This window comes from Pinus tabuliformis, chromosome Q (assembly GCF_031772625.1).
Source record: "Pinus tabuliformis cultivar Carrire ecotype Pingquan chromosome Q, CPIR1, whole genome shotgun sequence".
NCBI lineage: Eukaryota > Viridiplantae > Streptophyta > Pinopsida > Pinales > Pinaceae > Pinus > Pinus tabuliformis.
Window position 1 is genome coordinate 711936480 of NC_142296.1, and position 25177 is coordinate 711961656.

Consider the following 25177-nt stretch of genomic DNA (forward strand, 5'->3'; position numbering starts at 1 on the left):
AGGATTGCATGATCCTTTTTAAATTCGTTATGGTTCTACTCGAGCTAACTTTCTATTCTCTTTGTTGTATTCTGGAGTTCCTCGATTTTTCCGTCATGTCCGGTGACCTTAGTTTCAAGGTCTTTTAATTTTTTATTAAAATCAACTATCGTCATGGATGAAGACATTGATTGGGTATGTGGGGGTGTATACTTATCCAGCTAACTCTTTTCTCTTTTATTTTTTTTAATATACAATATATATTTTAATTTAATAATCTAATATATATATATAATTGGATATATAATTAAATTATATAATATTTATATAAACATTAATTAAAATTTGTATAATGATTATATAATAAAATTATAAGGGATAACCTTTTGAATTACATTATAATATAATCACATTGAAATGGCGGTCGGTGGATAAACACGAAGGGAGGGTCAATCGACGTGCGTTGGCAGATGAGGGTGAAACACAGGCTCATAACAACGACGGAACGACATATATGATAGGGAATTGACGATGAATATGTCGACACGTTTGGGCAGTGCGGCAGTGGGAAGGAAACAGACAACAGAGGATGACCGCGACAGAGTTTCGTGCACGGTAGTGAGGGTTGGAGCGGTCCACTGAAGCAATAGGGGGCGTCGATGGAGTGGAGGTTGGTGGAGGCGAACGGTGTGACAAGGATGCAGAGGGAATTTGTGACGTTGGTTGGAAGGCAATGAAACAGAGTAGAATGGAGTGGTGGCATAGAAGAATTAGTGGTTGGTGCATGAGCAGCAGAAGGCTAGAGGCAGTGGATATCCACAAGCCATAGGAGTGCTCGCTCTGATACCAAATGGAATGGAAAACTCAGATATTTTCTAAATAAATGTATATATGTTATTAACAAATTTATTGATGATTACAAATGTGGGAGGTCCTTGGCGTAAACACTGCCTTAGGTGCCTCTTGGTGAATGGGCATGATCTTTGATCATGCCCTTTGCCTAATTAATTAATAATTACAGACTTGATTAATTTTTACATAACATATGAACCTTAGAATTCCTTCTTTTCCTCGCTTTTTTGAACAAATCCGAATTTGCTTTAGCAAATGACTTGAAATGCTCCTTCTTCCGCCTATTTATAGTGCATTTGGGTTTAGACTAGGCTGACTTGTCCACTGGTTGGACTAGCTTGTGCAATTAACAAAATGCATACTGAATATCTGAAAAATCACTTCCCCTCAACCATAAGGAGTTAGAGGGAGTGCCATATACAATTGGAAAGGTCTCAGAATAAACTTTCCAATCATATATGTTATGCTTCCATTTGAGTTAGGCAAATGTAGTAAAAATGCATTCAAAGATAGGGTATCCAAATGGGGCATTAAAAATCCAGAAACAATATTGTGAAATGTGCTATTTGAATGTGTAACTTTCTCTTGATTTGGACAGTCTTAGACATCAATGACAACTTTCGACAAAGAGCAGACCAAACTTAGCCAAGTTCTTGATCACTTCCAGAGCAAATTACCATCTCATTTGGCAGGTTGATTTACTACTCAACTACACGCTGTGTGGTACTGCTTGTAGGCAATATTAGCAGGCCGAATCAACTCCTCTATATAGGCCGATTTATTGAGCTTTTAGGCGGAAGAATTTTATAGTAATGGGTCAAGTTATCGATCTGATGGCTAAGTTTTTTTCCCCATTGGAGGTCAAATTCCTTACACTCTAGGGGCTGAGTACAATATCCGCAAGAGGCTGAGCTGTCATCATTCCAAAGGTCGAATCATTTGTTTTTGCAGGCTGATTCCCAAGCTTGAGATCCTCATCATTAAAAGGCTGAAGCTATGCGCTGTCATCAGGCCGACTGGATGAAGAAGAGAGGCCAAGTATATGCTGGGAATTGGCAAGAAAAAGCATCATTCCTGTAAGCTGATCGAAGGTTGAGCTAACTGTCAATTTTGATCTATATGGCAGTACTGAATCGTCCCATAAATTGGCAGCCCAAGATCCCTTTGGAACAGGACAAGCTTCTGGGCAGAGATTGAGGCCAAGTCGGCTGCGTATTCATTAAGGTTTGAGGAGTTCCCTTGGCAGTTCATCGCTGACTGTAAAAAATGATTTATGAAGGAGGATTTATCCCCACAAATATGTGATAAATGTTTTAGGTCTGTAGTATATGCTCAGTATCGAAACATGTGAATTAGGTTCTTAGGTCTGCAATCTGCAGAGATTTCTAGGTCTCTTGCTGCTTTGTAAAGATGTTGAAGATGAATGTCTTAAAGGACTGAGCCACCAGGTGATGAGCACTTTCAGATGTGCCCTAGCCGCAGGTTTTAGCCTCAGATTAGTTCTTATAAACCAGGCTGCAAGTACTCTTGCTGGACAAGGAAAGATGTTGAAAAAGTCTTCTCTGTTCTCTGGGAGAATTGAAGGTTTAGATGACCGATTGGAGGACTTATTTCAGAGCTGTGCATTAAAAATTTCACAGAGATGTCACCACAGGCTTGTGTGCCTTAGAAGGCTGATTCTTCAAGTTGATTTCCTGCAAAACGAATCCCAAAGCCCAAGAACAAAAACAGTTAAACCCTGAACCCTTCAACAGAGCTTCACTCTTCTTGCAAGGTGACTTCCAAAATTATGACCCTCCAAACCAAAATGAACAATAATCAAACCCTATCCCTTAGCAATTTCCTGTGTTGATTCTTCAAGGGCCGAAAAGTTCAGAGAGAGTTCTATTGATTTTTCATTGAAAAATGCATGCTTTTTGAGGGTAGGATAGGTGTTCTTTCATAGTCTAATTCTTAGCTTAGGAGGGGCTTCATAAAGGCTAGACAATGGAGCAATTTGTTGGAGAGAAATTAAATATTAGTTTTATTTAAATGAAAACCATGAATAAGGTGTTGTAGAGTAAGTGCTAGAAACCCATTGTATACTTTAATGTTTAGGAAACCCATTATATTTAATGTTAGTGACTCTAAGATTACTTTTCCACAGGGATAACTATTTCATTCTAAGGTGAGTAATCTTATGAAATGTTGACTTGACCAAGCTTAAGCTGCCACATCACCATCCTTGTGGGGTTTTAGCCTGCAAATTGGGGTCATCAACTTCAAACGCGAATATCTCTCAAACCGTGAAGAATTATGTGGCATGCCACATACCACCGAAAATATCTTGGCGAGGAGAATCCAATGACAAGGATCTCCAAGGCAAGCTCAATGATTTGCTATGTCAAAAACCCTGAACAATTTCGGGGTACACCCTTAGTGTAGAGAACCCAAACCCTAGGACTAGGGTTTTCAACCATCCAACAGTGGAGCTCCCAACATGATGTAATCCAAACAAATGTAAGAGCATTTGTTAACAGTTTGACATCAATGTCTGGTGTTTAGTCAAAGTCAAACCCCAGGGTTGACATCAATGACAACACCATCCAACAGTACAAACATGTTTATTCGTCAATGGAAGCTTGTCTGTCGGCATCTTTTATAGGTGAACTGTCAAATTTTTATTGGTCATTGTTGAAAAGTTTAGAGTATTTGATGACATGTTGAGAGAGCTTGTAGAGAGTGAAATTATCTGTCCTTGTACATGATAACATATATGCCAAGGTTATTTCTTTCATTATAAGCTTCACTTATCTCTATCACTGCTGCTGTTCTGGTTCCCGTGCAGGAATATGTGTTTTTATTGATGCTGAACATGCCCTTGACGAATCAATGGCACAAGCTCTGGGTGTGGACACTAAGAATCTGCTTCTTTCTCAGCCTGATTGTGGAGAACAGGCCCTTGGTCTGGTAGATACTTTCATCCGAAGTGGGTCTGTTGATGTTGTTGTGGTAGACAGTGTGAGTATAACTCTTCTCCTACATTCTATATTTTTTTGTCCTTATAGCATAAATTTGGGAAAATTGTCATTACTAGTCTTGTCTGTACGTACTACAAATGAAATGTGAAAATTGTAACTGATTGTAATGCGGAATGAAGAAAATGGATTCTTATGACAGATTCTTACTAATAGTAATATCGTGTGTATTTTGTAATGTGGATCATGATGCGTTCTTAACTGAATTCTAGTGAACGTTTTGTGTTATACTGTGTGATTTTTCAAGAGAAATTATCTTTTCTAAAACTTGCCTTAGGTGGTAGCAGATTTATATGCTCAGACTTATTTCAATGTTCACTGTCAATCTAGCATTTCCGTAAGATAATTGTATAGAACTTCTATCATTTTTGTCACTGCTGCCTCTTTCATATTGCGTTGAGTTGCATGTTGTGCATGGCTTAAGTAGGAATTTTGTGTTTGATGGAATGTAAATGCTTGACATGCTTCTGTTTTCCATTTCTTGTTTGACTAGTTATTTTGATTAGCCTGGTCAAACTACAGCTTAAACTAAATGGTAATCTAGACTTGCATCATTGTAATTTGTAGCATGCTTGGTTTTTATTATCATACAGCTCAAACACATCATTGATTCGTGAGTGTTTTTGCTTCCCTGCTATAGTTATTAGGCCAAACTCACAGGATAAGAGTCCATGAAAATTATCTTTTTTGGCTGCGTGATATTCTTATTACTTAATTGTTGTTCAAACTGCCTTTCTTTTGATGGCAATGAACTTTGGTATTCCTCTTTTATTGTATTCCTGGCATCCTTTCGCTAGCAATCCAGGCTATTAATAATCCTTTATTATTTGCACTTTCATTTCCTCAGTGGTGCAATAGTTTTTCTGTTTATGGTAGATGTCAATGGGTGTAAGTGTAGTATTTGATTCTAAACTATTATTTTGATTGTGTAAATGGCATGCATTGGGAACAATAATAGGTAGCAGCACTTGTTCCACGAAGTGAGCTAGAAGGCGAAATGGGGGATGCTCACATGGCAGTACAGGCACGATTGATGAGCCAAGCACTGCGCAAATTGAGCCATTCATTATCACGTTCACAAACCCTTCTCATTTTCATAAATCAGGCAAGGGGTAGTTTCTTAGTTGTTTTACTCATTATGTTTATTCCAGGCCGTTCTGTTGTAGAATATTCATCAGATTATTAATGTAAGGTTATCAACGCACTTCTAATCCTGCATCCTGGGATGACGATGATTCATGCCTTTTGAATCACTGCAGGTGAGGGCAAAGCTGGGTACGTTTGGGGGCTTTGGAGGTCCAACTGAAGTTACCTCAGGGGGTAATGCTTTGAAGTTTTATACATCAGTTCGTCTAAATATTCGAAGAATTGGCTCAGTGAAGAAGGGGGAAGAGGTATGTGTTATTCCGTTCATGGCTTTCTATTTGGTTGGGTTTTCCTTCGTTTCTTTTATTGGTTAGAATGGTGATTCCATGATCATTAACTTGGGAACATATGTACAGTCCATAAATATTTAAACTTTTAACAATTAAGGCATCTAGGCCCAGTCTTCTTCCTATATAGGTCGACCCAAAGTCAGAGAAAAATTGCTCTTATCAAAATGTGGTCATTGGACTAAGGAGGACCAAGCTATCTGGAAAGGAAATGATATGTACTCCAAGGCTGACCAGTGACCAGATCCTTTGTACTTAGCATGATAGTCAATGCAATGCAAGAGAACCATCCTATTCTTGGCTAGTATTGAAAATAATGGTGAAGGTATCCCAAGCATTTCCACAGTATTTTAGATCAAATGGAATGTGTACAAAACCTTTCACTCGTACAAAAACATGCAGAGTTGTGGGGAGTGATAAAAAACAAATAAAATCTATTTTAATTCCACTGTAGATACTTTGGCTTCATGTGCCTTTAACATTTCATAGCCCGTTTATGCATAATAACCAAACCATCATGATGGATATGAAAGATCAATGAGAAACAGGAACGTGAAACTCTGTTAAGTTTAAAGATAATAAGGACATAATTCCCATATTATATCTATCTATCACTAATTATGTTACAAAGTTCTCGGAGTCTCGGGGATATGTTAAATTTAGGTATGTTCTATGCTTAGAACAATTTATTTCAAGTTTCACTAGCTCAATAACTTTTCCAGATTAGCAATCACATCAGCATAATAGTAAATTGCAGATAGAACATAAACATAAATCGCAAAAGACAAGCCAAGACAAGAGGACACAACATGTGGCGCTAGCCAGGGACAAACCCCAATGTGGGGAAACCCTTGATCAATTCTTCTTATATGTTCTTCAATAGTTCAGCAGAGAGAGAGAGAGATAGTGCATTTACAACAGAAGTCAACACTTTGACTTATCTAAATAGGAGCATAGATCATCTCTAAGAAGATGATACATGAGGTAGCTGAACTCAGTTGAAGAAATGCTGCTTTAACTGATTCTCCTATGTGACTCCATCACCATGCTGCACCTATTATTGTGCTGCACCTCATCATCATGCTGCACGTCACTGTGCTGCACCATGCTGCACCCATCATCACTATGCTGCGTTTCATCATGCTTCACTAATCATGTCTGTACCCATCACTGAAATGCATCATGTACCATTGCTGTCCCATGCACCATTGCTGCGCCATGTACCATTGAAACTGATCTACACCATGCTGCACCATTACTTCTGTCATGCTGCCACATTGCTTTAGTCATGCTGCCACACTGCCTTAGCTGTTGGCTATGGCCTATGGCCTAGCCCAACAGCAAGATAGACTATGATCCCATAGTCTTAGGATACACACAAGGCTGTCATCAACATGTACAATGCTGATCTGTGTGTTATAGGAGCTTCTTCTCATCAAGATAGGGAGGTTTCTCATTGCTGTAGCAGTTCCTTTAGCCAACATAGTATAGCCCTTCTAAACTGCTGATAAGAACCTCTTGTGACAACGATTAGGATCTCCTCATAAAACATCTGAAGAGACCTCTCCTATCAAACTGATCCAAAACCCAACACAAGTCACTAATGGAGAAGAATACATACTTCTGCACTTCTATTCATGGGCAGTGTTTTGGTCACTGGTTAGGGCTCCCACTGTAACCTACAACAACCCAACAATCATGCCCAAAACACACCTTAAATTATGCAGCCTCCTCTCCTCTCCAAGTTAAGTGACCTCGCTGTTTGAGGAGGCACCTACAACTCCTTGTATAGGGATGTTTGACCCTCAAAACAGTACCTACAGGCCTGTGGCCTAATCACAATAGGAAGGTCCCTTACTTGGCTTGTTTCAGGAGGATATCCCGGCATTTTCTAGCCCAGAACAATCCTTAATTATGGCGGCCCTCCAACAAGGTACTTTGGCCCTCCTTCCAGTAGTCGATCACCTGAGGTTGGCCTCCAAATGTCCCTTCAAACCCTCGTTGACATGTCTTCCTTATTGCGGTTAGGGCATCCTTTAGACAACGAGTTAGGGAGCCTCTTTATTGTGGTTAAGGTCACCTTTGGGACAACATATTAGATGGGGACTGTCTTCCTCGATAACGTAGAGGATTAGGGCATCTCTTCTTTACACAATCACTGTGTCAGGTCATGCATAGAGCTGTCATAATAGGGTTGTGCTTGGACTGTGTTTAGACTTCATGCTTAGGCTCCTTTCCTCCTGCGTCTAGGGCTTCCACCTCTTAGAGATCCAAGAGATTGTCAGAGCTCAATGACCAACGCCACCTTTCCAACTTCGGGACCTAGACATCAACACAAGGTGCCGACCAGATGTCCTCCCAGGCAATGCTTCATTCACAAAGCCTTATCAACCCTTGATCCAACAAATCAAGGACAACAAATATCTCTCGATCAAACTAATCGGTAACCAACATGCTATCAAAAACCTTTGAGAGATTTACCTGTACAAACACAACCCCAATCAATAATATACTTTTACATGTACATAATCAAATACAAACCTTCGGGGTCTTCCAGACAAGAAATGTTGCTTCTCAACACAATAGGACTATCAACCGAATCTTTGACAAACGATTCCTCAATGATATACTTTTATTTCCTACTTCACATGTAGCGTCATATCCTTCAAAATTCATTCTCCAATCACAACTATGCTCTCCCTCTCAACCAGGGAGATTTCCTCTATCCAGGCTCCCTCTTAACTTTAGGGAGATTTCTTCTATTCAGGCTCCCTCTTAACCTAGGGAGATCAACTTCTTCTTTTCATCATTGGAGAATCTTTCATGGCTTCCAACCATCTCATTAGAGTTATTACCATCACTATTCACATCATGCTTATCACTTCAACTTTATTTTACGAACATCTTCACCATCTTGAAGATTGTGTACCTGCACAACTTAGATAGCAAGTACAACCAAATCTATAGAAGCATGAAGTTAGTCATATCAAAATCGCGGAACCATTAGACTTTACAAACATAATCAACAAGAGACTATACTTTAACACTTCAACTTCTTGCCCAGGTTTTGTTAAAAACCCTAAATCACATCCACAACTCATCAAGATATCAAGCTCACTATATCTAGGGTTTCAATATTCTTTCAGTGAAATGACACAATCTTTCATATAGCAAACCCTAGAAACAAATCAGATTAATGAATCTAACAACTTTCAGAATTCATATGTTAGATTCCTCACTAAAATTTCATACATATCCTAGATTTTATACGAGTTTCAACAATCAAAACCAACCACAACTTAATCAACATCATGACCAACATCTACTAGGGTTTGATGTAAGCCCTAGATTTCCATCTACGAATTCTCAGCAATCACTATATAGATTTATAGATTCTAGATGGTTGTACATACTAGAGAATTTAACTACTACTAGGGTTTAGCTGCTAAACCCTAAATTTTCCAAACAACATCATCCTAAACCATCAAAATTTGACTAGGGCTTGTTTCCAAACCCTAGGGATCATGACCATTAACACTTAGGTCAACACATATATCTAGGAATTCATCAGCATATCATAAGCACATCATATGTCAGGCAATATTAATATGTTAGACATATACCGATCTAGAACAGGCTAGGGTTTCAACCAAAAGGACACATACCTAGGATTTCATTCCTAGGACTCTGAATACATAACAAGGGTTTTGCACATAGACCCAACCAAACCCTAAATATCTAAGGTTTCATATCATAGCAAAGCAAACAAGTGATAAAATTTATTACAAATCATAGCAATACCCATGAGCTTTCCATAGTAACTCAAGATTGGAGTTGTTGAAGATTGCGAAGCCTAGATTTGCTAGCTATTACTTCATCTTCAGGTGCCTTTTGAAGGTAAGAGTCATTGGCTAGCATGGTATCAAGTCCACACTTGCAGATATTAAAGGAAAGGGCTACAAATGCAGTTGACAGACAAGGTTTTGAACAGGTGGAGGAGACCGCTCTTGATGGTATGTTTTGGGCACGTGTGAGGCATTATTGGAATTCACCAAGTCCATTTATCGCATTATTCAGTTTGTAGATACAGATAAACCAATGATTGGGGAGGTGTATGAGCAAATGGATACCATGTTGGGGAAAATAAAAGATATTGTTCAGAAAGATGATCCCAACTTGTATACACTGATTCACAATTGTGTGTGTACATGTTGGGATAAACTTAATGTTCCACTACATGCCTTGGCGTATATCCTTATGCCAAAATACTACTCTACATCTTGGTTGGGCCAACCTGCACTAGGGGGTGGGGTTAGGGTCAAACCCCATATAGATGAAGAGGTATCTACAGGATATTTGCAAGCATTAGACAAGTTGATACCTGATAGGGAGGAATGTGCTAGTCTGCGTCTTGAATTAGGAAGATACTTCAGTTGCACTGGTTTGTTTGGTTCCTTCCATGTAATGGAAAATAGAGACAAATTTGATGTTCTCACATGGTGGGAAGCATATGGTGGCTAGGGACTTTTGCCAAAATTGGCAAAAAAAGTTCTCTCACAGGTTGAAAATACTTCTTTTGCAGAGAGGTGTTGGAGTACCTACAACTTCATACATAATGTGAGAAGAAACAGACTCAATGAAAACTGGGCAAAAAGCTTGGTTTATGTGCACTACAACTTGAGGTTGTTGAGTCATTACTGTGATTGGGCTTATGAGGATCCAACATATAAAATTCGGGACAACCACCCAAAGTATGATAATTTGGAGGATGGCACTATACATCTTGAAGAACTGGAAGCAAAACTTATGAGAGAGGAAGATGAAACAACAACCATGCCACCTCCACTAACCAGTAGCAGTGCTTGAGTTCCGAGTCTTGTTTCTTTGCTGTCACCGCCTCCATGTACGTCCTCGCGTGGAGGGCATGTGCCTTCTGGTTCTGGCCGTGGGTCTGTGCGGGAGGAGACTCTTAGAAGACTAGCACGACCTGCTCAGAAATTAGACATTATTCGTGGTGGGAAGACAAAGATGTAGATGATAGATTTACTTGTATTTTCAAGTTTCTAGTAGTTTTTATAATTGTTGACTCTTTGATATTTATTATGAAATTTTTGTAAACAATATATGACAATTTAAGTTTGAACTTTTGAAGTTTGAAGTTGGCAATTATAACTCATTGGTAATGAATTATGAATATGATGCTTCGTGAAAGTTGTTTCATTTCATTTCATTTTATAACATTTCATTTCATGTTAGATATTATTTGTTGTAATGGTTAAACTTAGCTTAGTACAACTTTGGTGATCAATGATGATAAATGTTATATATTGAATTTTCAATTTTGAAGGCTTGAATTTGAAACTTTAAGATTGATGAATCATGATTCATGAGACTGAATATGTTGCATGTGTTACTAACTTGTGGGCGTGGTTAATGAAGATTATAATTTCTAGATTATTGTTGTTATATGGTTCAATGATCAATCTATGTTTTTTATATCTAATTCATCATTCTACATGTTTTGTTGACATATATGTATTAAAAAAAGAATATATATATATATTGTAAAAAAAGCTCTGGGATGCGCCCCCAAACCGGGAGCTTCTGAAAATGTCGCTCCCGCTCCTCGCTTTTGCTCCCTCCCAAGTAAGATTGGGTTCGAGATTTCAGACAACATCATTTCAACCCTAATAAGTTAGGTTTTCATGATCATACCGAAATCCCAAACATGACATCATCAACAAAAACTTCAAATAGCATTTCCCAATAACCCTAAGCAGTGTTAGGGTTTTCGACATTAACATTAGCATACCCTTAGATTAGGGTTTTTTAGAGAACCTATCTAGGGTTTTATTAAAAACAATTAAGAATATGAGGTGGGGGGGGGTAGATTTATCAAGTGATGAATCACCCAAAACAAGAATCATTATGATTCAAGAGAACTAGACATAACGATGTTAGTAACACAAATTTCAAAATAAGATGAAGAGAATTTTACAAGATGTATGGTCTAAGACATACCTGGAGATGTTTCTTGACAAACCTTGTAGGAATTCCTTGAAGTGTAATCCATGGTCTTCTATACCTGTAATACATACTTTCAAGCAAAACACGTGATACCATGAACATGATTTAATTTCTTAAGTTAGATCTCCTACATAACCATGGAGGATGGTATCCTATAAAAGTTATTCCTTCTTTCAATCAAGGACTTCTACTTGACATCCTAGATTACTTGTAATCCCTAGAAGATAAGAATGCATGTTGCAATCTTTATCCTAGACTAACCATAAACAAGGATCATCGAAAAGTTAAAAGATTATGTTATACGTACCTTGTGATTACATACCTTTGATTTGATGACTTATTAGACTAGCATGTGCATCTTGACAATACTTACTTGAATTCCTAGATTTGGTACCTTGTACTTGAGCTTGCATAAGATTTGAATTTTATTCTTTCATAGGATAGACTTAAGATCAAATCCACCTTTCGCACTGTTTGCATACCAAGATTGATGTTGCTGAATTCTTGTCACTGAGTTTGCATCAAATACTTCATCACTGCAATGCCACAGAGACGGAGATCCTACCACTGTGATAGTACTGAGACTTCATCATAGTTATAACACCGAGACTTCATTTTCTGTGGTGGCACCTAAACCTTCTTGCTGTGAAGACACTGAATCCTAATTTGTATTGCCTTACTGTGATATCCAAACTCCATCCAAGCTTCATTTAAGAGATATAGAACTTCTTCTTCTGTGTTTTATGTGAGCTTCTTTGGTTACTGAAATCATCTCTATAATATATAGCGAAGTGGTATCTTCATTAAATTGTGCCATCACGAAATACTAAGAACCCAATCTCTGGAAGGATCCAAACTGTCTCACTCTGTAGGTACTGAAAATTTGAATTGCCTTCTGAAGTTATGAGATTATTTATTGAACTTACACCTTTATCATAACTCGATTTTTTGGTGACATCATTAATTCGGTCTTTCTTTGATTAGTAGAGATATATTTCAACCCTTCGATTCTATAGTGTCAAACTTGGTTCTTCATTCTTCTATGGTAGCACATACTCTCGGTCCAGAGATGGTAGCTCGGTTATGGAGTAGCCTAATAAGATGATGCTTCAACCGAATTATTTCTTCACTGTGATCCACCAAAATACTTTTCCGAGATTTCTGTGAACTATCTCTCTTTCTTCTTCAAGGTATTTTCATGTGAAGACTGAACCAGCTCACTGAAATGTGTTACCCAACCCTTCTTCAGATTGCCTTTGACCTTGACCATAACTCAGATACCATGTTGGAAAATCCATAGAGGTGGCAGTTAAATGTTTTCCCTTATTAATGACATTATCTTGTGATGTTTTGTTATTATTATTAGTTCTTTCGATTTATCTTTTCTTATCATCAAGACTAATGCCAAGCAACAAATAAAAGAGTACACAATATGTAGGCACGCTGCCAGGGAAAACCCCACTCTAGGGGAAAACCTAGTCAAAATTATTCCTTCAGTAGATTCAAGATGAGACGACCAATACCCTTACAACTTCGGCACAAGACTACCTCCATCCATCAAGTCAACCTTGTCATTTTTCAATTCCATAGCTTCTGTAGCAGACATTCAGCTTCACACTTTGATCCTTTGAAGATATTACTTCTACACCTATTCCGAGCTCCTTCATCCATTGTGATAGTAACATTGTAATAACATCGAGACATTGTAAAAGTACCACTGTAATAGCACCAAACTGAAGTCACGAGGTCACTGTACCAAACTGAAGTCATGAGGTCATGCAATAACACCAAACTGAGGTCATTAGTTCCCACCCTGCAATGACAACGAAGCTTGTCTCTGAAACTCATCTGAATTCTGTGATCACCGAAAAGAATCTCTAAAATCTGAGCTATGTTCTGTCCTCTTGAGCGAAGTCCCTACACAGATATATATAGTTGTTGTCCAATGTAAATAAGCAGATCTGATCATGAAGAGTTGTGTCACTGTTATTGAGCGGACATGTGTATTCGAACAAATGTGTAGGTCGACATGTGATCATCTTATGGAAGCCGACTTGATTAAGATTCTTTCAACAACAAGGAGACTTCAATGGACAGAGGAGTCTTCACAAATTGACTTTGACAATAACGTAAAGCCTACAATGGAGGCTTGACCTATACATTTGACCCAAGCATGAAACCCATGTTTTAATAAGTCAATATAATAATAAAAATTCTTTTGCTTTTCTTTTGACAAATATATTACATTTTGATTTCAAGTACAATTATGAAGACTGAACCTAGTTACATTTTCCAACAATTAGAACCTATAACTGATGGCTTTAATTTACTCGCAAAATTACACTAGATGTAATAAATATTTTTTTATTAAACGAATACTTGATGGATGAATTGCATTCCCTCGGATGGTATGCCTAAATAGGCGTTGACTAGTCATGAGGTTAAATGGTCATGCCTTTTGACAATGACCTTTCATTAATTAATAATATTTAAAATTGTTTTAAATAAATAAATAATTAATAATAAATAAATTATTTATTATATGTATTAAATTATTTTATGAATTATTTATTCATAACATTGCCCCTCCCATAAAAATTGCTTTGTACTGAAAGCAGAGGTAACATGGGGTGTTGTGGTCGAAACTTCTCTGTTTCCCATAAAGAATCTTTTCTTGGGAGCTTTTTTCCACTTGATTAGGTATTCTCTAATAGTTTTGGAACGTAAAACCTTTTCTTCTAAGTCACTTGACATGAGGACACGAGACACGGAGGAAACGTAAATACGAGTATTCGACACGAGACATAGCGACCCCGGATATATATATATATATATATATATATATTAAAAAATACTGAAATATAGTGCTTGATCCACATAGATATGAATCATGATGATATCTATTTAGTATTTAGTATACACTATTTACTATTTAGTAATTTAATAGCTGTGTTGCACGGGTACCCGCACCCGGGGGTGGGGTTCTCGAACCTGTCCCGGGTTCCCGCACCCAAGTACCGGATTCGGATACGAGTTCTTCCCAGACGAACCCAGAAGAACTGGGTTCTTCCATGAAGAATCGGGTTCTTCAAAAAAAAATTTGGGTTCTTTTCCTTTAACGGGTTCTTGGGTTCTTTGGGTGCTTGGGTTCTCGGGTTCTTCGGGTTCTTCGGGTTGGTTTCTTCATAAAAAAACTATATTAAAAATATAATTAATAATATATAGTTGGATTGAGGTTAAGAACAAAGTGCATACATTTGTTGTAGGAGATAGATCACACCCCCAGACAGAGGAGATCTATGCAGAATTGCAGTCACTGACAGGGTTGATGAAGGAAGCAGGGGATGTACCTGATGTGCACTTTATGCTGCATGATAAGAAACAGGAGCAGGTGGTAGTGATCATCACATGATGTGCAATAGGAGTGGTGGGAATCTGCATTGTTTTACAAGAGGAAGAAGCTTATATTTTGTTTGTGCTTTTCAGCAAGTTGTAAAGACCACTGAAGTCTCATCAAAAGTGCAAGAAGTGCATATGTCGTAATTGCCACTATTCTGCCAAGTTCATAAATGAGGTCACCATGCAGGAAACCGTCCTGAGTGATTTAATCCACTTCATTATTTCCTCAACTCTGTTTTTTTGGGATTTATATTGAGGCTTAAGTAAAATAAGTTAGCTGGAAGTGCTATATTATTCTGTTGGTGTCTCTACAAAGGGAGTGGAGGTTTGAGGACTGTTTACTGTTTTCATGTATCATGCCAAAGGCTATATCTCCCTAGGGCATTTCTCAAGGACAAGAGCCCATACAACAAGTTTGAAGTAGCATGGGTATTTTCAAAATTTTTAGGTTGAAGTTACATCAAGATATTCAAGTGAACAAAAGATGTGAGTGGACTGTCGACCTCCTTGGATATATGATTGCAGAGAGCTTGTCTGGGCAGAATAGGGATCGGGCTTCAGTTAGAGACCTTTTTTTTTCCTTGGAGCTTCAGGTAATGACTTATAAATAGCAGTAAAGGCATTTTCAGAGACACTCTTGTTCTATTTTTGCTCATGATGAGAAGTGTTGAAATTCAAATCTCACATAAATACATATAAGATGTAGATGTATGCACACAAATGGATGCATACACATAGACAAACATTAATGGACATAGAGAGAACATACATTAATGGACATAGAGAATGCACACAAGAATTATAGTTTATAGCTGTAATGTATTATTCCATATGTTGGCTTGACAAAAGACGCTTGCCAGCAAGCTGTATAATTGACTTTGCACTGATTTCATGTGTTTCATTTTCGGATGAAAATATGGTGCAGCTCTAAATTGAATAAGTTAATTGCATCAAGCAACAAATGTTATGCTTTTCTGTATAAAACAATAGTTAATATCTTCACTCTTTTTTATGGTAGATAATACTGGGGACTTGTGTTTGAGGGTCAAACAGGTAACATAACAATTGAGAAAGGTTTGAAACTCTGTTGGATTTGGAAAATAAAATGAAGATAAGCATAGGAAGAGAAATTGGAAGCATGGAAAAGGATGGACATTATAGCAGTGTGATCAGACAAACAATGATGCCTGCAATATTAATATGGCAATATAGAGTTAGGGAACAAGTTTGACCTGCAAAACTGTATTTGATAGGATGCTTGCGCGGTATGCGGTTTCGTGGAACTCAATGACAGCAGGATATGCTGACCACAACTGTTGCATGGATGCTTTCCAATTTGTGGCAGAATGCTTTGGTTTGGCATAAATCCAAACTAGGTGATCTTCACTATTATTCTGAAGGCATGTGCCAGATTGCCATCAGATGAAAATGGTAAGCAGGTCCATTTTTGCATTATCAGAATGGGTTTGGAAAAAATATACAAATTCAAATTTCATATATATTATTAATTATATTTCTCAACTTTAATATATTTCATATATATTATTAATTATATATATATGAAATATTAATTAATAATATGCATGTTTAAATGATTATCATTAATCTTTTCTTGTTTAAAATTTGAAGTTGAAAAAATATACAAATTCAAATTTCATATATATTATTAATTATAAAGTATAAATTATAAATTATAAATTTATAAAATATAATTATTTAATATTATTATATTACTCGACGAACCCACGCACCTTGTTTCCAAAAATGCCGTCCCCGTCCCCGTCCCCGCACCCACGTTTCCTGGCAACATAGTTTAATAGTTAGTTTATTAATTTACTACATCAATGATGTTCACAATGCAATGTTCATTGTTCATGTTATAATTTTTTTTATTAACTTCAAATAAGTTTGATCATGTTCAAACTTCACATAAGTTAGTTTATGAACATATAAATTTATATGTGTTTAAACTTCATTGTTGACCAGAGCGTTAGTCAAGCTTCCCATCCCTTTAGACCTCAAAGGTGTAGTGAGCAATGAGCACATGACGGGGAGCTGGGATTTTTATTTCAACACACGATCTATACATGGTCACTCGTGTATAATTAAGTTAATTTCTGTAGGCTATAACACAACTTACAAGAAATTTAAGTGCTCCAAACTCTCAGCAAAGCATGCGAATGCTCGTCTCCTACATCTCCAGGTCCAAGTTGATTTGAAGTTGTGAGCATTGCGCTCGAATTTCACAAAAAATTGGATTTCAGCGACGAGAAAACTCAACTTCGATGGCGAACAATGACAAAAAAACCCAAAAGTAAACCATGCTGTAGGTTTTAAATGTCACTTTTCATAGGACACATGTCCTAAGAACCAAAAATCTTAGGGCACGTTTTCGACACGTCCAAAACACATGTCTTGATTGGAGGACACAAAGAAAAACGTTTTCGACACGTTTTAGGGCGGTTTTTGTGTTCGATGTGTGAAATATGGGACATGAGACCTTGAGGGACGTGTCCTGTGACTTAGATTTTCTTGGGTTGCGAGGATGCCTTCGGGCTCTAGGACGATTCCTCCTTCATCGACTTTGGTATCTCAGTTTGAGCTAATTGATTTTGACCTAGCACTTCTTTGAGACATGAAAAATGGAATGCGTTGTGGACTTAACAACTATCTGGTAGTTTCAATCCATAAGCAATGTCATTGATCTTTCTAATTATTTGGAAGGGCCCATAGAATATTGGAGCCAAGTTGTTCTTCCCTTGTTGTTTTAAGGATAATTGCTTGTAGGGTTGTAGTCTTATGAAGACCCAGTCACCTTCTTAAAATTCTCTTTCTGAACGGTGCTAGTTAGAATGTTGTTTCATTCGATTGCTAGCGGTGGCTAAGTTTGTTTTAATATTTGAATAATCCCTTGACATTCTTCCACATGATCTTTAGCTGCTTGAACCTTGAAGTCATTTCATGCAAAAATCTTTCCATTTCAGGGGTTCATAACCATACGGGGCTTGGAATGGGGTCATTTTATGTGAGGTATGATAGGTGGTATTTTCCCACCATTCTGCTAGGTGCAACAACTGGGACCATTTGTTTTGCATATCAGATTCGAAGCATTGAAGATATGTTTCTTGACACTGAAGTACTATTTTTGTTTGGCCACGTATTTGTGGATGATAGGATGAACTCATGCTAAGGGTTATTCCAGCTTGATTGCAAAAATATTTCCAGAAATTCCCCTTAAATCTTATGTCTCTATCACTAACAATGACCTTTGGTAGACCATGTAGCTTGTAGATGTTTTTACAAAAGACTTCTGCAATTTGCTTGGTTGAGTCTGTTTTCTTCACTGCCATGAAATGTGCATATTTAGTGAGCCTATCCACTACAACAAATATCTTGTCCTTACCGTCAAACATAGGTAAACCGTCAATGAAGTCCATTAAGATTTCCTCCCATTTCTGATTTGGAATATGTAAGGGGTGTAGCAAACCAAGGGTTGAGACGATTTTGCTTTTATTTCTCTGATAAATGTCGCATTCGACAACATATTTATGAACTTCTCTACTCATTCCTTTCGAATAGAAAGATTGGCGTAGGTTGTAGTATGTCTTGACGAACCCAACATGCCAAGTTGCAAGGGAATTGTGTGATTCTTTTAGAGCCTTTATTTTAAATTTGGATGGACTTAGATAAATTCTACCCTTATACCATAATATGTCATTTTTCCATTCAAAATTGGGATGTTGATTGATGTTTTCGATTATTGAACAAGAGTCTGGATCCTTGGCATATTCAGTCTAAATCTCATCCAACCAATCAGGAACTACTACCAATGCAGAGCACGTTGTGGTGTCTTCATCTTTTCGTGAGAGAGCGTCAGCAACAACATTATCTTTTCCCTTTTTGTGTAAAATTTCCATGTCAAATGCAGCTAGTTTCTCTATCCACTTTTGTTGTTTTGTTGATAAGGTCTTTTGTTGTAACAAGAACTGAAGATTGTTGTGATCTGTGTGAATTGAGAACTTGTTTCCTAATAGGTATTGATGCCACTTGCTTAACGCATAAATAATGGCCAACATCTCTTTGTGGTAGGTAGACTTCAAGCTTTCACTTTTATTAAATTTTCGACTTTCGTAAGCTAAGGGGTGATTGGCTTGCATTAGTACTGCTCCAATCCCAAATCCTGAAGCCTCAATTCTACAAAAAAGGTTTAGAGAAATATGGGGTTGCTGCTACTAGGGTGGATGACATCTGTTTTAAGGATTCAAAGCATTTGTCTGCCTTACTGCCCCATTGAAAGGAATTTTTCTTTAGTAGATTTGTTAGAGGAGCAATCACATGAGCATAATATTTTATGAACCTCCTATAATATCCAGGCAATCCAAGGAATCCCATGAGTTTTGATATATTCTTTGGCTTGGGCCATGTTACCGCTCAAACTAGTAGGGACCCTAGGAGGGAACCTTATAGAGATAATTACTAGGTCAAGGGCAACAATGGAGCAATAGCTCATTGTCACCTCAACTAAAGTTCCCTATTCTTTACAGACTTTCACTGATGGGAGGAGACCCGGTATGATAGTGATCACAAAGATGGATAGATCAAATATAGGATAAAGGGTGATCCTAGAAGCCTATTCACAAGAGAGGCTCAAGATTGTGGCTTTCTTGTCTTGGAAGAGAAGATGGAAGGCTATCTAGGAAGGGCTGGGGGAGAATTTCTAAGTTGCACGAAACTTCAAAGAACTCGACGTTTTGGGCCGTATCCACACCTGAAACTCTGAAACTTGGCCGAAACTCAACCGAAATGTAATCATCTATTAGAGTTAATATAGACTTGTTTTTCTTTTAAATTATCATCTATGGGTCTTATTCCCTTTTTTCTTGCAAGATAATGTGTTATTCACTTATATATATATATATATATATATATATATATATATATATATATATATATATGACGTTTTGACTGACGTTTCGATCGACGTTTCCATTTTAGGGAGGTGACGTTTCTAAACATACCCGTTTTGGAAACTCCAAAACGTTTTAGTGTTTCATGCAACTTAGGAGAATTTCAAGGGTTAGGTTTTGAGTATGTGTCTTATAAGGAGATCCCTCACCCTAAATTTTTTGCGGAAACTTGGGTTTTTAGGTGATCTTTGAAGAATTAACGTTGACAATTCATGGGACCACACGGGACCAAGTGGACCCGAGGTTAGGTCAAGGGGATATGATTTAGCAACCAATGATGTACTTGACCTAATTAGGTAGGGGAAATGGATCAAGGAGTGAATTTTCAATGAAAGACAATGCAAACACCCCAGTGAGGATTCTAGCCTAAGGGAAACCAAGGGCGAGAATTGGTCTTCGAGTTAGGGCTTGTGATATCTCAAGATCCCATGTCGGAATCTCATGAAATTTGGAGGGCTTCTTGAGGACACACCAACGTAGTTGTGGACCAAAAATCAAAGTATTTGGATGGCTAGATTGTGAGATATTTGATGCTCTAGGTGACCTGTGGCGCTAGACCTAGAAAGAAGAGGAGAAGGTGAAGAAAAATAGGTTTTAGGGTGATCACCTATGGTATACTATTGCTTAATCCTTTGGGGAGATTGGATTCAAGAATAATTATGGATTCAGATTGAATTTTCTTAGTCAAGGAGGCCTTAAAGGCAGCTTCACTTAGCACTAGGGTAAAGGAGAGTAACTTCAAAGACTTTATAATTCGTTTTGCAAAATAGATGGCTTATCAAGATCAATTTCAACAATGAAACATCCCTAGGAACTTTCACTCATCATGCATGGCCCATACATGAAACATCACTATCTAGAAACAAAATTCCCACAACTTCACAATAATAGATGCAACAAATTAGCCCTAGTATAGTGAAATCCCAACAACAATGTATGTGACAAAAATAGAAAAAGAATAGCATTAAAATTGTACTTACATGTACTAGAGTATATCCAACCATCAAAATTTTTTCGATGAAGAAGCTCCAAGACAAGAGAAAATGATACAAATATCAAAATTCATTCCATGCTCCAAAAGTTCTCACAAGAGATACAAGTCCAACCAAGTGATGATGCTAAAATGAATTCACATCACTTCTTTTTATACACTTCTAATGAGTTCGATTTAGCTAATTAGGCCTACATTAGCCATTGCAATAAAATAATATGCAAAATAACTAATTTTTGGTGACAAGCCCACCAAACTATTGAAGAATCTAGGGTAATTTAGAATTATTGTGATTCTTCTAGCATGATAACTACTTGTGAGGTCTTTTTAATTTTTCTTCCTAGCACATTCTTCAATTTTTCTTATTAGAGTGTGTTTTCTTATATTCATCAAATTGTTACCAAAAAACAAAGAGACAAGAACACATGATGTTGGCTTTCTGCCAGGGCCAAAACCTCTCCCTCTTAGAGAGGAAAACCCGCACAAAATTCTTCTTATATAGATTCTTGTTGACGAAGACGAAGACCATGACCCTTGACTTAATGAGCCACTCCAAGACCAATACACCAACCCTTTTCTTCATTACCGCTGAGATCATCATCATCACTGCGCCACTGAGATCTTCATTACTTGATACAATGTCTTCATTGAGATCATGATTATCATTGTCCAGATGTAAAGACAGAGTGTCATGTGATCTTCATCGAGACTATGATTGTGCACTTCTTGCTCCGAGATACTGCTGTTTCTTCAATGACTGTGCACTCCTTGCACCTAGATACTGTAGTGCTGCTTTGATATTGTATTGCATTCCGAGACAGTGATCACCCGAGAAACACATAACCACTGTACTCACCCAAGATTCTGAGCCACTGTTTCATCCAAGAAACTACAGGTATCCTCCATCGAAAACCTGAATTATTGTGTCTCCATCTGAAATCGGTGTCACTTGTTTGAGATTTTAGATAAGAATGCGAGGATGTCACGGTGTTTATCACTGAGTTTTCAATGTCACTTGTTTGAGATTTTAGATAAGAATGTGAGGATGTCACGGTGTTTATCACTGAGATTTCAAAGTATGTCGAGGTTCTGTTCTCTTCAGTTACAGAGACTTGTTTGAAATTATTAGCTTCTGTGGTGACCACAATGGGTATTTATAGTTATGTCTTTGTAAATAAGCCGACGTGTCGCCTTGAATTGTGTGTCTCCACATATGAACTGACGTGTCATATAAATATATTTTTGAGGCCGACATGACTTCCTTCTTTCAACGTTTTTCTTGCAGACTTCTTTGAGCTTGTCTTGGAGGGCCTTTTAGACTTGTATATATATTTACACATATGCTCAAGAAGAGCTCTTTACATGCCTTTGAATCTTTGACTTTCCTAGACCTATGGAATGAGCAAGAAACTCATTCTTATAATTTACAAAAATAACATGTCTTTTTCTTGACAAGTACAAGGATGAAAATTACATTTGTAAATATTGAACCTAGTTACACTTTCTTGAACAAAAACTAGCTCATAAACAAAAGAATAAGCCTCTCAAGAGGTAGAATAATCAATAATGCATGTCGTTGGGCCTGGGAGGAGACCTAATGAAGTCCATATGTGCCATAATGTGGAGTTGGACTTCTAAAAGCAGTGGACAAGGGCTTGGCTCCTTGTAATAACTTGTGGTGCTCCAAATGGTGTGTGGGGGCACACAAGTGTCTTTATGGGTCTCCAAACAAATCGAAGATGCTTGTAGATCGCCTGCAAGGGCTAGGATGATGGTGTAGGTGATGCCACATCATTGTGCAAGTCCTAGATAATCTGCCAAGTGTATGTTGCAACTGTGGGGCAGACTAGACATGATGGTTGTGTGGGGGCACACAAGTGTCTTTATGGGTCTCCAAACAAATCGAAGATGCTTGTAGATCGCCTGCAAGGGCTAGGATGATGGTGTAGGTGATGCCACATCATTGTGCAAGTCCTAGATAATCTGCCAAGTGTATGTTGCAACTGTGGGGCTGAGTGGACATGATAGTTCAAGTGCATTTTCCTCATCCAATAAGTGAATCACGAGCAATCTATGAATGGCTGTGGGGATCCATGGAATGCTATCTGCTGTTGTGGAGGCCCATGGTTCTCTACACACCCTACATGTGCCAATCTGTAAAACCTCTGCAATCCTTCGTAAGATCCAATGCGTTCCTATGCCTTCTAGCATACCAAGTCATTAAAGAAATCAAGTAAAAGAGTTTATAAACCATGGACAACAAGTGGGCACTTCACAATGGCATGCCCTTCCATTGTGGGCTTTGGTATGTGCTAATATCTCCAAGCTCCAAATAGGATTAACCAGGCATCCTATTAGGTGGTTTCTACTTCTAAAGGGGGTGGTATGTCTGTGGTGCATCCTTCAAATGGCAGTGGCATTTGGCATAATGATGGAATGGAGTAGGGAATGAAAGGGGGCAGCCTGGATCACATGCCATGGTACAAGGGTAGCTAATAAAAGGGAAGCCCACGCTTGGGTAAATAATGTGTAGGAGGGAACAATCGTGGTGCATGAGTTACCTTGACCTTGATTTTTCCACCCTTCTTCATATGCCTTTTTCCATTTTATGGTTTTCTTTGGTTAACTGCTTGGGGCTCTAGGTAATGAGAGCATGATGTGTAAACTATAACAGTGGATGCCACCTTTTATGGTGGGACAGTTCATTGCTCACCGAGGGTTGGGACAATCATGGGTTCCTAAATGATAAAGGAGGCTAATCAAGGGCCATGTAGGAACCAAGGTGATGGCCATGGAATGGGGTAGAGCTCATGTCATGGCTTTTGCCTAGGTGCTAAATGTTTTTGTCCCAACCATATTTTGCATTTTGTGATACAATTTCCTGTTGAATGTGGCCAATTATGTTTTTTTTTTCTTTTTTCGTTAGCTGGATCAACCTCCGGGCATCATTCTAGGTCCAATCCAAGGTGTGGGGTAAGGGGAGGGGGTTGATGACCCTATGTGGACCTAGGTGGGAGGAGTGATGATTGGGGGTGTAGTGAGTGGAAGGGGAGTAATATATGCGAATCTCAGAGCGAGACCACGCAACCAAATTTGGGGTTTCCCATGTAGTACCATCCCTAAAACCAATAGGTCAGTAAAAGAGATCCCACGAGACTAGGGTGCAAGGTTAACATCCCAAAAGAGACCTAGGGGACAAAAGCATATATCTAGACCACTCTTTCTGCCGAATGCCCCCATTAATCCATGCACAAAGCTTCCGTGATAAATAAACTAGAATACTCAATTTCCAAATAGCAAGACATACCTTTAGGTTTGGGAGGCCCACCTTCAAACATACGATCATGACAGATGAGTGAGGGACCACATGGCTAGCTCAGGTTGCAGAGAAATGACACATTGAGCTGGTAGGTGGCTGTTGGCTGCCATTTGAGGACCATCACGAAGATTTTTTTTCCCCTAGCGATATCACCCACAAAATGGTGGGTAACATGCCACTCTTTGATTGCCTCAATCTTGCCTCAATCTACTCTGACTCCTTCCTTGGATATGATGTACCCAAGGTACTCAACTTCCTTTTTGCCAAAGTTGCACTTTGAAAATTTGGCATTGAATTGATTCTTCTCCAATATGGATAATACTTCTTCTAAATGCTTGAGGTGCTCCTTCCAGGTTTTGCTATAGATGAGGATATCGTCAAAGAAGACTAATACAAATTTTCGCAATTGTGGGCGAAAGAGTTCGTTCATGGTTGCTTGGAATGTGGTTGGTGCATTCGTTAATCCAAATGGCATCACCTTAAACTCATAATGTCCTTCATGTTTCCTAAATGCGATCTTCTCAATATCCTCTAATCTTACCCATATTTGATAATAACCTGAGCTCAAGTCTAACTTTGAGAAGTATTCTGCGTCATGTCGTTCGTCTAACAATTCATCTATAAACAAAATGGGGAACTTGTTCTTAATATTTATCTTGTTTAGTCCTCAATAATCTATACACAGTTTGAAGGATCTGTCCTTCTTTCGGACTAACACTACTGTCGCTGCATAGGAACTTTTACTTTTTGTAATGACTCCACACCTTAACAGATCTTGGATTAGCCTTTCTATCTCTATTTTGCGATGGTGAGGGTAGTGATATAGTTTGACATTTACGGGTGTTGAATCTGGTTTGACTTCATTCATAAGTTCTATCTTCCTTTCTAGAGGTAATTTCATAGGCAGCTCTTGAAATAATTTGTTATATTTTTGGGTAAAGGTTGTAATCTTAGGTTGTTGCTAAATTCCTTCTGTAGATAACAATTCTAATTGTTGACATTGTGCGATGAACATTGGTGCTCCCTTTCGAATAAGTTTCTTCATTTGTTGTGCGGAGACGATCTAAATAAGAGGAGCTTGGAAACCAAACGATTTTTATTTCCTTCCAACCCATTTAAACTTTATAAACTGCCTCTGGTGATTTGCGGAATACATTCCTAGTGTTTGTAACCATTATATTCCCAAGACAGCA

General features: G+C 38.1%; 1 protein-coding gene across 1 annotated transcript in view; it reads left to right on the plus strand.

Moving 5' to 3' along the window:
* Nucleotides 1–25177, plus strand: part of LOC149221522 (DNA repair protein recA homolog 3, mitochondrial-like) — a 223588-nt gene that overhangs the window by 174524 nt on the left and 23887 nt on the right. The window contains exons 5-7 of the mRNA XM_089385130.1: nt 3659–3831; nt 4807–4953; nt 5108–5242. Coding sequence (XP_089241256.1) covers nt 3659–3831; nt 4807–4953; nt 5108–5242 — 455 coding nt within the window. The remainder of the gene's footprint in view (nt 1–3658; nt 3832–4806; nt 4954–5107; nt 5243–25177) is intronic.